This window comes from Equus asinus, chromosome 10 (assembly GCF_041296235.1).
Source record: "Equus asinus isolate D_3611 breed Donkey chromosome 10, EquAss-T2T_v2, whole genome shotgun sequence".
In the NCBI taxonomy this organism is placed as follows: Eukaryota; Metazoa; Chordata; class Mammalia; order Perissodactyla; family Equidae; genus Equus; species Equus asinus.
In genome coordinates, this window is record NC_091799.1 from 70,013,571 (window position 1) to 70,030,076 (window position 16,506).

The 16,506-nt window shown below is 37.8% G+C and overlaps 1 protein-coding gene across 1 annotated transcript in view; it reads right to left on the reverse strand.

Annotated features, from left to right (window-relative positions):
- The window catches only part of ITGA2 (integrin subunit alpha 2), a 98,953-nt gene that overhangs the window by 29,426 nt on the left and 53,021 nt on the right, over positions 1-16,506 (reverse strand). Inside the window, exons 8-15 of the mRNA XM_044771413.2 lie at positions 12,287-12,437; positions 11,846-12,011; positions 9,627-9,703; positions 7,857-7,995; positions 6,587-6,732; positions 4,786-4,929; positions 2,406-2,609; positions 1,543-1,679 (exon numbers count right to left, since the gene is read on the reverse strand). Of these exons, the coding sequence (XP_044627348.2) occupies positions 1,543-1,679; positions 2,406-2,609; positions 4,786-4,929; positions 6,587-6,732; positions 7,857-7,995; positions 9,627-9,703; positions 11,846-12,011; positions 12,287-12,437 (1,164 nt within the window). The remainder of the gene's footprint in view (positions 1-1,542; positions 1,680-2,405; positions 2,610-4,785; positions 4,930-6,586; positions 6,733-7,856; positions 7,996-9,626; positions 9,704-11,845; positions 12,012-12,286; positions 12,438-16,506) is intronic.

Here is a 16,506-nt window from a genome sequence, read left to right on the forward strand (position 1 = left end):
TTGTATTTCTTCATTAATGACCCCTTGTGCACACCCTCAACTATTTACAAAGCAGCAAGCAGAACTAGTAACATCACTGTTTTGAAAAATACCACAGCAAGATCGAAAACATTTTCTCTTCATTTTAGGAACCACTTGAAGGACTTGAGGCAACTGAAAAATTATTTCAATAGTTAATCATGTATCTATCAGGCCCCCTGATAAGCAGTCATAAAATATCTAATAACAAATGCAACACGGCCTCAAACTTACGAGATCGAAAATGTCTATGCGAATGTTTTTTTAAAGTCAATCTCTTTGAGAGGCTGAGCACTTATCCCGGTGGATATGACATTGATTTAAATTATTTTTTAAACTTGTTTTTGAAAAATTATTCTCAGGAAGTTCCCCAGAAAATCCTTATAGGAATGTGACCTCAAAATGGCATTAACTTAGCTTGACTCATCACTTCAATAAATTAATTTGATTCCATGTGTCTTGACTATTTTGAAGAATCAAATTCACCTTCAAAGAAACAAGTTTAGCCATCACTGACTGTATTAAAGGGAGTCAGAGTATAGTAAGAATATAACCCACCAAGGACAAAGCCTCTGGGATGGCTACAGGCTGATGTAAAAATCAGTCATATAATTATGTTCTCACAACTTGTATTTTTCTAATGGTATGCTACTCTTAACTGCTTTTATTCAGTAAATACATTTCCTTATTTTTCAGTCTTAAATATTATCCTTGAGTTTTATTTTTTCCACATAAAGCTTTCATTAAAATGATGCATTAAAAACACTGCATTTCATCCTTTAAAAGCACAAGTGAGATAGTGTAAATACTATCACTAAACTCAGAAACAACACAATATCAGTGTGTAATGTTTTCTATTCTTGATACATTTGGACATGTAAAGCACATTTTTCAACAGAAATGAATGAATGAATGGCTACACTATGTTTTCTTGGGGACTCTTGATCAAATTCTCAATTTCTTTCTGATTCCACTCCCTACCATCCCAGTGTATTTATTTTTGTCCTTGAATCACATGGCCCTTGCATTCCTTACTGTTCCCCCTGCTCTTCAACTGCTTCTGAGGTCAACAAGAGGTCAGCTAAACCTAAATAATGGCTTCTGGTTTATGACTAATAGTTTCAAAAGATACCTTATAGCCACATGAGAAGTTACATTTTACTTGTGTGGTCTGAGTGTTCAGTATTTTTAAGACATTCTCATGAGGCTTCCTTTCTGTGAGCTGAGGCAAGGCTATTTGGAAGATAATATTCAAAAATATCCTGGATACCATTTCAAAGGCTTTGTCTTTTCTATGCACTTTTTCTGCTCACCAGATGGAGAAGAGAAACTCGATTCTAATGTTAAGCAAATATTTGTTTTCTCTCACTAGGAAAGACATATTTCTTCCTTTATGCAAACTATGACACATAAACGTCCTAGAGTCTTATATAATGCACGAGGGCATTGCCACCACACCAGCACAGCAATCTCAGCAGGTCGTTTTTTAGTTAGCTAGGTTGTGTCTGGCTCTCACTGACTCACCAGAGCTGAACCACTTGTCCAAAGGCACCAACGGACACATCAGTGATGGAATCTCCGTTTAAATCTTCATGGCCATCCACGGCTCTCCCAAAGTACTGGAGACGGCTCCTAAAGGCTCCGTCGGAGCCCAGGATTTTCTGAAAGAGCAAGTTTGACATGAAATTATAGTGCACAATGAGTGTAACAGAAAAAAGGCAGCTTCTCCATTACATTGTTACAGTCTCTATATAGCCGTTTTTTTACGGTTTGTTGTTTTATTCTCCAGAAAATTCCATTGATTTCTCAATCACATCTTACGTGATCTGTTTATCATTCCCGCAGCCACATTTTCATCAACGAAACAGCATAAATCTTTTAACATAAAATCACAAGCCAGCACAAAGCAGTGCAAGATCAGTGGACTGGGAAGGAGTTGATGCAAATTCTGGTCCGGATTCCTCGCCTAGCCAGCTCACTTCCTTCAGGCCTTTACTCAAAAGCTGCCTTCTCAGTGAGGCCTTCTTGGTCACTCTTTCAAATACTGATACTTCCCATCCCTGAAAACTTATTCCCTATTTTAGTTTTTTAAAATTTCTTATCATTTACTACTATCTGAATCACTTTATCTTATTTACTTTTCCTCTGTCTCTTCCACAAGAATGTAAGATCCACAGAGAGCAGAATTTCACCTGTCCTGTTCTTCACAGCATCCCCAGAGTCTACAACAGTGCTTGCTACACAACAGAGGCACAAGAAACATTTGTTGAGTGAATGAATAAAGTTATAAAGTAAGAGGGATGGATTGGATGGTCTGCATGATACTCTCTATTGCTAACACACTGATACTCACTTGTAAACACATCACCATGAAACTCATGGATTACCTGGGAATACTTCAAGCGAACAGTGCCCTCATGACCATTGTAGATGTACACAGCTCCAGAGTTCTGATTTTCCAAAGGCGAGCCTACTATCACGTCATTAAAGCCATCCATGTTGATGTCTGAAAGAGCCGCAATCGCTGAACCAAACCGAGCGTTTTCAACACCATCAGGGCCTTCAAGAAACTGGTGCCAATTCAAAATGCCCTTGCAAAGGGGAAAAGAGGGATGATTAAAGTAAACCTTACAACTTTTATAATTAAAATTCACAGCAAATGATTCCCAAGCCAATTTGCAAACTGTTAAACGTGGATGGGATTTTAAACCTAGAATTCAAAATTCTCTATTTATGATGAGAATTATAAATAAGAATTTTAGTAAGTAAGGTCATAGGATATCTGCTCATAAACCATGGCGAAAGGCAATTCTTTTTACTGAGGCTGAACAACCTACATAAAAGTATCCCTTTCTTTGTCTCCTTTTTTCCCTCAATATTAGGATCTTCACCTGTCTCTAAACCTTTTGATTTAAAATTTTTCTGGTGAAAATCTACTAATATCCAGAATAAAATTAAGGTAAAGACAAAATAAAATAAAACACAATATCTTAATTTAGACCTTTACTTAAAAATTACTGAACAGTGGCATAATTATAATAGTATAAGAGGTGGAAAATGAGTTTGTTAATATCCCATTATAAGAAACAGTAAGTCATTCTGCCCAAAGAAAAGATATTTCCTTATAAAAGACACAGTTGTTTTTTCAGATTTTGAAATCAAGAATGGAAATATTTCATGAGTTCACAAGAAAGCAATGCTCCTCAAGCATGAAACTGGGTCAGTGTGATTCTTTCTCCTCTATAATAATCTTACAAAAATCAATTTGTTACTGAGTTTGATAAGATATTACATCTTCTTATCTTTAATAAGTAATGATAATTCAGAATATTTGACATGCAAGAAACATTTAAGAAACTGGGGATTTATTAAATTTTCATACAAGCAGATATGACATTCCCTTATTAAATACTCAATTAAATTCTTCTTCCTTTTTTTTTTTTTTTTTGCTGAGGAAGATTTGCCTTGAGTGAACACCTGTTGCCAATCTTCCTCTTTTTTTTTTTTGCTTGAGGAAGATTGTCCCTGAGCTAGCATCTGTGCCAATCTCCCTCTATTTTTGTATGTAGGTCACTACCACAGCATGGCCACTGATGAATGGTGTAGGTCTGTACCTGGGAACCGAACACAGGTCAGTGAAGAGGAGCACATCAACTTAACCACTAGACTGTGGAACCGGCCCCTATAGATTCTTTATATGTTTTATAATTGTTTTAATTGCTTCTGTTCAAGGGCTGATTTTTATATTAATTTAAATAAAGTAGGACAAAATATCACAATAGCTAAACATAATATTTCCTACATTAATATCAGCTTCTCTTTTTCCAGCCTTTCCCTTATATAGTCATCTCATTTCTATGTCAACCGGTGCCTTTAATTCTGGTTTTCTTTTCAGGTTTCACTGAGTTGATTATACTTATGTGCACGGATTTAGAGAGTTCAGTCTACAAGGTGGAAAAACTGTGCTTTTCCATGTTAGGGTATGCTAAATCTTATGTGCAAGGACTGGAAATTCCAAGAGCTGGATATATACCTAAATGTTGCACTAAGCAATAGAATTTCCTGGAAAACTAATGTAGAAAGTCTCTGGGATTATATAGAGGTTTCCAAAGTGCCTGGTACAATTTGCATTTTTCACTGTAAAATATTAACAAGATGGTTTGCTCTATTGTTGTTATTTCTTTAAAGCAAAGAAGAATAATGGGATGAGATACTTGACACAGATCTTTGTGTGTGCACGTGCATGGATTTCACAAATGATATGCCTTGAGGCTGGCCCAGTGGCCCAGTGGTTAAGTTCACGTGCTCCGCTTCAGCAGCCTGGGGTTCACAGGTTCAGATCCTGGGGGTGGACCTAAACACTGCTTATCAAGCCATGCTGTGGCAGTGTCCCACATACAAAAGAGAGGAAGATTGGCATGGATGTTAGGTCAGGGCCAATCTTTGTCACCAAAACAAGCAAACAAACAAACCAAGACATGCATTTATAATGACTTTATTTGTATAAGAGAGTATATATTCAAAGACCTCTCATGGAAAATGGCAGTGCACTATACATGAAACTCTAGGTTATGCTTTTTAATGTGATTTTTTAAATTATAACTTCATGGTGACATCCTCACGATGATGAAATATAAACTAGACTATATATGAAAATTATCATTCAATGATAATAAGTTTCTTTATTCTTCAAAAATGCAAATTAACTTTTATTTACCAATACTAAAGCAAGTTAAACTGTCAGTTTAATAAATATTTTTTTCTTACCTTTGTGATAGTAAACAAGTAGACTCTTCCTTCCTCTTTCTTTAGGTCATTCATGTACGTCGGTGCACCTACCAAGAGCACATCTGTGATGGCGTCTTTATCCACATCCACTGAACACAGCACACTACCAAAATAGGAGCCAATCTGGAGTAATAAAGCATAGTTACCTTAGGATTCCTAGGGTTCATGTACTCCTCACATTACAGTGAACTTTTGTTTACTCATTCAACAATTGAGTATTTACTACCTGAAAGGTGCTAGGAACATAAAGATGGAGAACAGAGTTCCTTCTCTCAGGTTTTAGCACCATCTAACACTTGGTTCTTAAACCTGCGTGTGTACAAAAATTGCCAAGAAAGCGTCCTTTAAATACAGATTCCTGAGACCCATTTCCAGAGATACTGATGTACTGTCCAGAAAACAGTATTTTAAACAAGCATTCCAGGTGTTGCTGATGCTGGTGGTGGTGTTCAAAGAGAAGCACTTAGAAAGTATGTGAGCGATATTGTAGAGAGAAGTGGGAGAGGAACACGGAGGTGGAACAAATAATTGTGCTTCCACGGTAAAATATACTGCAATAGATGCAAGCACCAAACGCCGCGAGGCCAGAGCGCAGGGAGTCAGGAAGGCTTAGAATGATTAAGGAGTATTCAAATTGCACCTTAAAAGAGGACAAGGAGTTTTCTAGGGCGTGGGAGAGCACTAGTGACATAAGTGTCCACGGCATGATCTGGAGCAGGAGAGGAGTTCCCGGATAGATTGGGACGGGAGGACTAGGTGGTGGGAAAGTGAAGTAAGAGAGGTTGGGAATTTGAATGTTCATCCCATTCAATCAGTGTTCAACGCACGCCTATGGGAATGCCTCTTAAGGATTCAGAAACGAACACGAAGTTATTCCTTCCATAACGCTTTCATTGTTTTCCTCAAAATAAAAGCACCCTTTTTAAAAATATTACAGAGGAGGGAAAAGTATGACCATCGCTGGTTTGTGGTCAAGGAAGTCAAAAACTCAGGTCTCCTTACTCCTGGAAAATCCATGGAGACAGTGGGATCAGACTTAATCTCAGAGGAAAGAACTCTGTGGATAGTCAGTTTCTCCAACTCAAGGAAGAAAAGTTTCTATTGGTTGTCAGAGATCAATGACATTCATTTCAAAAATGTGCCAAGCCCGGGGGTCAAAATTGCTTAGTAAGGAAACAGGAGTCTATCGGCTGGGCTTTGTTCTAGTGGGCCATGACTGGGGCTCATCATAGGGTCTAACTCCCAAACTGTCACACATCAGTAGAAAGTAGTAGAGAAGAGAGTGGCTTTACTTCTAGAAATGTCAAAGCCACAGGACATCTTGACAGGCCCAGATGTAGCAGCTCAGTCCTTGTAATGCTATACCTCTCCCTTCTTGTTATTTCTTCTCGGCTCCTAGTGGGGGCTTGCCTACAAAGCAGTAGTTAGGTGCCTGTGACCATGACTAAGTAACACCCATGCATTATTCATCTGAGGAGTCAAAAATACGCAATGGGAGGTAACCAAACAGCACAGGCTTTGAGGCCACATGGGATAGAGTTTTAATGACAGCTCAACCCCATGAAAGCTATGTGACCTTAGAAAGGGAGTTAAACTCTCAATCACCTGTCAAAAAGGGATGATAGATCTCAGTATTGTTGGGAAGATTTAAGGAATATTCAAATAAATGCAGATTACAGAGCCAGCCACAGGGTAGGCACTCAATAACTGTTAGCTTTCATTTTTACTGACTCCCCACTCGTCCCTAAAATTAATTTCACCTGCTAAACGTGGAATTTACCTGGTCACCTCTGTGAGTCTGAATAATTGTGATGTTGCCATTCTCATTAACACTGTACAGCACGATCTGGCCAGTATAATTTGCCCGAGGAGCACCAGCAACAAAGTGGACACCTTTTCCAGTAGAAATTGCAGCCACAGAGTAACCTAGGAGAGAAAGAGTTACAGAGTAGGTACTATGGAATATCTCAGCCAGATAGGCTTGCAAAGTTAGTAGAGATGATCGGAGGTCCTTTTTTGTTAGGTGTGATGAGCAGTTCCTAGCACTCCTGACTACATCACTGAGGCCATATCTTCCTTTTTGTAAGATGAGCTACTCTTGCCCTTTCACCAGCAGCACTGCCCTGTGTTGTGGGACATCGACCTACAAAACTAGTCTTAGATTCTGAGTTGTCCCCATCAGCCATCACGAACCTGGCACCCAGTGAATATTTCTTGAATGAATAACTAAATGAATTTAAAAGGTAATGCTGCACAATAGGAAGAACAAAGGTTTTGGAGTCAGACCGTCTCAGGTTCAAATTCTGGATTTGCCACTTACTAACTTGCTCACCTTTATTATTTACTGACCTTGCTGGCTCTCAAAGGTAAAATGGGGATAACAATACTTCCCTCAGAGGGTCGCTGAAGGATTTAAATGTTTATGTAGATAGAAAAGCCAGCTCAGAAACTGTCCCAGAGTAGGTGCTCAAAATCGGTGGCCGCTTATTATAGAAACGAAAAACGAAAAAATTAAGAACTCTAAAATAATAGAAGACCACACTTACTGGATTGGTTTTTAGGAACTGTTTCCATTTTGGAGAAACACAATCACGTCCCAGGAATAATACCTGTGTGAATTTCATTAAGTATTTATGGGTGAAGGCCTGATTGGCAAAGAGGCAGCATAAATATGTGCAATAAGTATAATGATTAGATGATGTTCAAGAGATTTGCTGAACTGATCCTGAGATTCAACAAGATGATGGTTTAAAAGATGGGCCGCCCCCGTGGCCGAGTGGTTAAGTTCGCGCGCTCGGCTTCGGCGGCCCAGGGTTTCGCCGGTTCAGATCCTGGGTGCAGACGCAGCACCGCTCATCAAGCCATGCTGAGGTGGCATCCCACACGCCACAACTGGAAGGACCCACAGCTAAAATATACAACTGTGTACCAGGGGTGCTTTGGGGAGAAGAAGAAGAAGAAAAAAGATTGGCAACAGATGTTAGTGCAGGTGCCAATCTTAAAAAAAAAGGGAACTTAAATTTGCTGAGCCAAATGCTGCTGCGCCTTACCTAAATATGAGCTGTGGTTTCTGTCATGCAGAATTTGGTCAAAGGCTTGTTTAGGAAAGATCAAATGTCCATGAGATGACTCCTGGACAACAGTCCCACTCCAGCCATAAGCTCCCACTGCACCCAGCATCAGAATATCCTAAAATAACCGAAAAATGAAGATCATTCCAACAAACGGCCTTTAAAGCATATGAATGCAGGGTAGGCAAAACAGTGAAATAAACTGCCTAGATTCAAGGAAAAAAATGAAGCATGACAAAGTAAAATTATAAGAATGTATGTTGACATATCTCAGAATTGTTTCAATATGTTTGTGCTGGATAACAAGCCTTCTCATCTTGGCTTTATTTAGTATGTCACATTATATAGATAAATCTTTTTAATAAGCTGTAGGTCGGGAGGAGCACATAGACATCTTGAAATGTCCATTCAAAGGCGCATATTTGCAAATGCTGAACAGTTATCAGCTTTTAGAAAGGAGTCAGAAGTAAGCCTCCAGTCCCACGGATTCGTAAGAAAAGCTCACGGTTGGATATGAGGCATGTTTGGGAAACAGGAAGTGTGCTGACAGAGGATGAGAAGGAGGGTGATGCTGCTGTCCCAGGCGGGTCTTGGGGCATTCTATTCTGTTTTCAACACTCTTCTTGACTCCTTCTCAAATTTTCCTCTCTCATCTTGATCCTGTCATCTATTTGAAAATAGCACAGCTACAAAAGTCCATCTATTGGAAGGAAACCCAATTTGAATATTCAAAGCTATAAATCAGCATAGAAGGCAGGGGTAATCAGGACGAGACATTATTTTTAAGTATTTGATCTTAGATCTTAGAAAACATCAAAGATACAATTTTGGTTTGAAAAATACAAGCCACTAAGAAAATAACAAATAGGGAAATTATCCATCCCATTTTGAGGATAAGAGAAAACGGAATTAAGTGAGTAATTGTCATAAATCTGGGATTCTGAATCTCAGGTGCAGGAAGGAACTTCAGGGAATGCACAAAAACCTTAGGAAATTGTGTGCAAAATTCTCTGTGTCTGAGTTCATTTACATTTTCTCTGAGGGAAAGACCCATTACTTTTATGAGCATCCTCTAATGATCGGTGATCCAGAAAAAGTTAGCACCTTTTATGCTAGAGAGAAAATAAGCTGTTTCTGGTCCTTTACCCTGCCACTCAAATCCTGAGTTCATCTTGTTCCCTGTTTCCCAGGGTCACCTATGTCTTTGCCCCTTTTACTACTCCGCTCATCTCCTGAGTAGAATTAGCATCAGAGGCCTGGATGACAGATGCTTCTGAGAAAGAAGAATGGACTTCTCTGAGCTAAGAAGATTTCTCATTCCATGTTTTTCCTATCTCCTTACTTTTTCAACTATTTTCTGTCTCTGCTCTTAGAAAAAAGAACAGCAAGTCAGAATTCAATGAAGTTATGACAAGAGCTTGTGTTTTTAACAAACTCTTCCACTAGTTAACTGATTCAAAGAGAATTCCTGCAATGATAATACCTTGAATTAATTCACTGCCTGTCTCCTGGAGTGCTCAAAGTCGTCTTGTATATTATTATTTTTTGTTTCCATACAAAATTCTTGTGAAACAGGGAAGGGAAGGCATTGTTAACCTTCATTTTTCAAATGTTAAATCAGCAGAACAAAGAAACGAAATGACTGTGACTAGGACTCAGAAATGTTGATCTTTCTTTATGTAAAGGCCATTGTGCCCAGAAGTGTTAAGCCAAATGACAGCATGGCTGGAAGTTATCTGATATACACACATTTTGAGGAGAGTAATCTGCGCTGAATCCCACTTGTGACATTTCCATCTGGAAGTTGTCTCCTCCTTGAACGGTGCCTGGGGAATGGCAGTTTCAAAAATTACATCACTGTCATCAGTTTTAAATCAAATTTTCAAACATACATGCATGCACACACACACACACACACGCACAGTGTTCTGATGTTCGCTCAAAAATATAGAGCTGGCAGATTGTGGGAGGGAGAAATCACCAAGGAAGTGTTCTAACACATACAGAAATCCACAATACCTCCCAGGGAGGGTTCCAAGTTGGCATTACTCTTGACTAAGCATTAGCATATTTATTTATGAAGTTCCTGATATCAAAGAACCCTCCACGTAGGGGATGAGGTAGGATGAAAACTGAGGTGATGGTCTTTTTCTTTTTTTTTAAATTACTATTACTAGCTGAGAAACTAACTGAATTTTTAACTTTCAAATATTGGTACTAATAAATGCACAAATATCTCAGATACAGTTGGAGGAGCTCAGCAATTGATCTGTAGTGAAGACTGTGCTGAGAGATATTTCAATTAGGCTTCAGGAACCAGGATTCAAGACTGAGTAGGAATTTTACCAATTGGGAAATTTTTCTACATACATGCTTGCCTCTGGCACTAGCACTGTAAGACGCAATTAGAACTCATTTTCCATACAGTGTGGTCAAAATGGTTCCTTTTCACTAATCTTCACAAAAAAGAAGCTAAATTCCTGGACTGCCACATTAATATAGAGAAGGGAAACTATACGGCATGATACAGTCTCTTGTTCAGAAGGTGTAATTATTTATACAGGATGAGTAGAGATGACTTTTAATAAACCAGAGCAGCGCTCCCCAAAACCCACAATAGCAGATAATGCACAAAATCATTTAGACTGCACTGCAATTGTTCATATTCAGGCCACCACAAACAAACAAAATTAACATGGGAGCCAAATAATTTTGTATGATCTCAGAGCACATTAGATTTTGATGATGATTTAAACAACTTAGAAGCACCATGGGATGTTTAAAAAGCAGTAAAATTTTTTGGATAGAACTTCCCAGTGGATAACCAAGAGATGAAGATTTGACTACAGAAGTAGAAATGAATACTTCATTCATCAAATCCCCTTGGACCCAGCTTGTGAAGCAGTACCTGATACACAGTAGGTGGTCAATAAAATACTCTCCTTATTGCTGAAAGGCATTTGGGTTAACCATCGGGAACCATGGATCATGTGGGACTTGCAACTGGGAAGTGTGTTCCAGTCCTCCACACAGGGAGCTCTTGGACATGTGATATTTCTACACTGATGATACCAGCTCAACACAAGTTGACAAAAGGCAAGTCATATTGTAGAAAAGAAACCATATTGTAACTTTGAATGACCTCTGTTTAATTAACCCAATGCTCTGTAGATTTAACGGCCCCTCCCAGCTGCTACAAGTTGATAACTTTGTTCTTTTGAGTTCCTTAGGAAGGTGATGACGCCAGGGGCAGAGAGTCTATGCTGATAGCCATCATCAATGACAACTGAAAGATCAGGGTATAGGGCTTTGCTCTGGTCTATGACGCATATCCAGTAAAACAAAAGACTATCAGGAACTAAGACCAGATGTCTGCCCCCACCTGGAGATCATATGGAGGTCCCACTGGGATCACTGTATTTTTCTAATTTTAAAAGTATATACACTTGTTGTAAACAAATTGATGAATTTTAGAAATTATATAAAAGTATAAAAAGGTAAAACATTTTATGATTATAAAAACTATTTTCACAGTGTAAAATAGCAAAACGATTTATAATAGATATTACTAAATTGCCCCTCAAAAAGGTTATACGATCTGTAGTCTTATCAACAGTGTATGAGCTTCTTTGCTGCCCCATAATCTCTTCAAGATGAAACATTACTAATCTTTGTTATCTTTCAGGCACAAAATGACATTGATTTAATTTATATTTTTAAATAATTACTGAAATTGGGGATATTTTCTTATGTTTATTGGCCATTTGCATTTTGTCTTTTATAAACTACTTATTCATGTTCTTTGTCTATTTTTCCTACTGATGTATAGGAATTCTTTTTACACATTGGATACAACTTAACATTAATAGGCAAGTAATAAATCAAGTAATAAATAGGCAGGTAATAAAATCAAGAATTCTTGAAAAAAGTTTTCGAAAGAAAACTCATGAAAGAAGGAGTTCTTTTACCTTCGATGCTGAAAATTTGCTCTCCCAATGTCCCAGCCTTTTCTAGTAGGGCTACTTCATCAGACACATTGAAAAAGTACCTTTCTGTTGGAATACTGGCAATTGCTTTAATTTCTTTTATTAAATTTTTAGTGTCAAGGGCGTTTCTGTTTAAGTACCCAAGAACCTTGAAAACAGAGAAAGAAGGAAAAAAGGTCATTACTGCTGTACTAATTTCCCAGTTAGCACTTTCTAGGCTGTTTCTGAAAATAATAAGCCCTCTGAAGACATAAATCTAGCAACATCTCCACATCCCCTTAGCTGACAGGACTGCAAATCAGCAAGAAGCAGAGAGAGAGTAGAAATTTTCTTTTCTATTAAGCCATGAATAGCAAATGAGAAAGTGCAATCTTGGGAAGTTACAAAGGAACATTTACCCAAGTAAAAAGAAAAGCCACTTACTGCTATGCCAAACCTCAGTATATTGTCACTGTTGCACTGATCAATCACGGCTTTCAACATGGAACCATCATGTGATTCACCATCAGTTACAACCACCATGACTTTCGTAGCACCTCGCCGTCCACCAGCGGCTGCTGAATAAGCAGAATCCCTGTGGTGGATAAAATTAAAGACTCACTAGCAAAAGATGAAGGTACTATGTGGACTTCTGGTTAGGTAATGTCATATCAATATAAATATTAAATATAAATATGAAACTTCTTTGAGCATAACCTATTGAGACTTAAAATTTCTCTGTCAGTCTTGGTGACATAACTACATTCTATTTGTAGCTTCTAGAGAAACATATAAAAATATAAATTTTGCTTGGCATTAAAAATAATTTCCATGGTTCCCATGGTGTGTATGTGTTTATGTGTGTGTGTACGTACATGTGTGTGCATTTACATCAGGAACCCTTAGAGTTATCTTCTAATAAGAAAATTAAATTCATTAATATTAATCAACAGAGCAAAGATATACATTCCTTTCATAAACTTTATTCATCGGATCTGCATTTACTTTTTCAATACTAAATTGTTTTTTAAAAAGTTATAGATATGCACGGTAAAAGAAATTCAAAGCATTTGGAGGGGTGTAAAACAAAATTTGACACCAAGACACTGTTCCAAAGGTAACCACTCTTATCAGTTTATGTTTGCTTCTAGAAAATGTTTTCTCTAGATGTATATGCATAGTCTACTCCTAAAACTTTTATACAAATGGGGGCATATTCTATATAATTGTGTTTCTTTTTGATGCAGATCTTTTCATATCAGTAGTTATAAAGCTCTCCTTTTTAATGGCTGCATAATATTTCATTATTTGGAGGACCCATAGTTTATTTAACCAATTCTCCATTATTGTGCATTTAGGCCATTTTGAGCTTTATAAGTCATGCTGTAATGAACGTCCTTGTGTATATATCTTGGCATACTTTTCCAAATGCATCAGTAGGATAAAATCTTAGCAGTGAAATTATTGGGACAAAGGATTTACACATTTCAAATTTTGATAGATAATGCCAAATTTCCCTTTAAAATTTCCATCAATTTATATTACCACCAGTATACAAAGATGTAAGTTTCTCCACTTCTTTTCCTTAACAATGAGGATTATTAACTTTTTAATTTAGGGCATTCTGATAAGTAAGAAACAGTATACAATTGTTTTAATTGCATTTTTCACTATAAAGGGATGATGAGCATTTTTATATATTTATTAACCACCTACATTTCTTTCTGTATGAACTCTTGAGCTTTCTTTATCATTGCCCATTTTTCTTTGTGCTGTTCATCATTTTCCTGATTAGTAAGATTTCTTTGTTAATAAAGAAAATTATCCTTTGTCATAAATATTGTAAATAATTCCCTTAGTTCATTAATCATCTTTTGAATTTAGTAGTATTACTTCTGCACAGAAATTTTACATTTTGATATAATCAAATCCATTAACTTTTTTGGTTTGTCTTTTATATTTGACATGGTATTTTAAAAGGACTTGTCATCTCTAAGAGTTTTTTCTTTAATCACCCAAGTTTTCTCCTAGTCCTTTAATAGTTTCATTTTCTTAGATTTAAATTTTTGGTCCAGTTGAAATTTATTTTTATTCAAGGAGTTAAGCAGGGATTCAGCCTTATTTTGTTTCTAGATGGTTAGCCAGTTGTCCGACAACTTTTTCTTCTATTGGATTCTCTTGTTGCATATTCTTTTCGGGAAATGTCATCCACTCCTTTGGATTAACTACCTTCTATATGATGACACCTTAAAGTGTATATCTGTTTCCATTTCATCCCTCTCATCTTCAAATTGATGTGTTCAATGCTTGCTGGATATTTTCACCTGAACGTGTAACGGGCACTTTAAATTCAACGTGTTTAAAACCGAGAGTATCATTTTATTTCCTACAACTTTTCTGCATTCTATATAGTAGAACAAAGAAATACAAAAAAAATTTTCATATTTCTCATCCAGATAAATTTGAATTACAGAACTCACATCAAATACCTTTTGAGTGAATTATACTCTTTATGACTTATGGTAGAGCTCATGTGATGAGAAGGTTGCTGAGGGTAGAAACTGTGAAGGTAATCACTGAGTTTTGATTACCTTCAGGTCTTGGAAAAATAAATTGCAACCATAGGCACTCAGTGAAATAAGATGAATGGAATATGGCAATATTTACTGAAAGAGTGTCAGAATTCTATTTGATGTCGCAAAGAAACAGATCAAAAAGAAAGAAAGAAAGAAAGAAATAGAAGTAATTACATTCTGGAAGGTGTGAGGAAGAAGTTAGGTGATTCTCCTAATACTGGAAAGATTCCTGTTAGCGTGGGAAATAGTGGTAAGAAAGAGATGCTGGCACAGGGAGAAAACCAAAGTTTGAAAAGATGATGAAAGCCATGCAAGTCCCATCTTAACAGTAGCTATTGTCCTCGAGAAGAAAGCTTGCCAGGCCCCAGGCTCCTTCCAGGGAAAAATGCCACACCTATATTCACTGCTGAAAATACAGGCCCTCTGCAGTTTCTAAATCCTCTGCGACTTGCTATGTCAACTTACTCTTCCCCTAGGTCTAGTTTACTGGACCAGGAAGGGGACTCCGCCTACTGGCAGCTGACGTATTGACTGGCCAGCAGCCTATGAGACAGCTTCACCCAAAAGGACATCTTAATAGGGATAATAAAGATTAACCAAATCAACCATATCTTCTCTTGTAGGAAATCTGCTTTTGAGACAAATACGGAGCGTAACTAGTTGATAGAAGTGGCAACTGGAATACATACCCAGAAAAAAGGAGGGACAGATATAACAGGGAATTCAGAAATAGAAATGACAGGATGTGGTGAATGACCAGATGTGTGATCTAAGAAGGAGCAGAAAGAACAAAGAAAATCATCAAGTTTTTACCCCGAGTGACTGGGCAAAAAGGTGGTGACGTGATCCCACCCCTGGCCGCTGGAAAAGCCCATAACACCGTTGCAGACCCCAAGGAGAGAGCACATCTAGGTGGGCTGCAACAGTAGGCACCTGCAGCCTGAAGCCCCCCTGTGACGGCCCCCACGGCAGAGGAGGGAATCCAAAGGGCCACTGTGGCTACGAAGAGGGGCCCAGGCCCAGTTAGCAACTACGGACAGGGTTCCTGATTGGTGAAGTATAAACAGCTGCTCCCCCCACCGCAGCAGCTGAAACAAGTGAAAGGAGCAACTAAACTCTATCTCCATGCGGAGGCACAAATCAACAACATCAAGCAATATGAAAAAATACATTAAATCTCCAGAACAGAAAGAAAGCAACAAATACACAGAAAACAATCCCAAAGAAAATGAGATATATAACCTAAATGACGATGACTTCAAAACAGCCATCATTAAGATTCTCAATGAGTTAAGAGAGAATTCTGACCGACAACTCAACGAGTTCAGGAGCTATGTCACAAAAGAGTTTGATACGATAAAGAAGAACCAAACAGAAATATTGGAAATGAAGAACACAATAGAGGAGATTAAGAAAAATCTAGATGCTCTGAACAGTAGGGCCGATAATATGGAGGAAAGAATTAGCAATTTGGAAGATGGCAATATAGAATTGTTGCAGGCAGAGGAGGAGAGAGAAGCAAGACTTAAAAGATATGAAGAAACTCTCCGAGAATTATCAGACACAATTAGGAGATGCAACGTAAGGATTATAGGTATACCAGAGGGAGAAGAGAAGGAGAAAGGGGCAGAAAACCTATTCAAAGAAATAATGGCTGAGAACTTCCCAAATCTGGTGAGGGAGATGGATCTTCAGGTGACAGAAGCCAATAGATCTCCAAACTTTATCAATGCAAGAAGACCAACTCCACGGCATATAGTAGTGAAGCTAGCAAAAGTCAACGACAAGGAGAAAATATTAAGGACAGCCAGGCAAAAGAAACTAACCTACAAAGGAACCCCCATCAGGCTATCAGCAGATTTCTCAGCAGAAACTTTACAGGCTAGAAGAGAGTGGAATGATATATTCAAAAATCTGAAGGACAAAAATCTACAGCCGAGAATTCTCTACCCAGCGAAAATATCCTTCAAATACGATGGAGAAATAAAAACTTTCCCAGATAAACAAAAATTAAGGGAGTTCATTGCCACAAAACCTCCTCTTCAGGAAATCCTCAGGAAAACCCTCATTCCTGAAAAATCCAAAAAA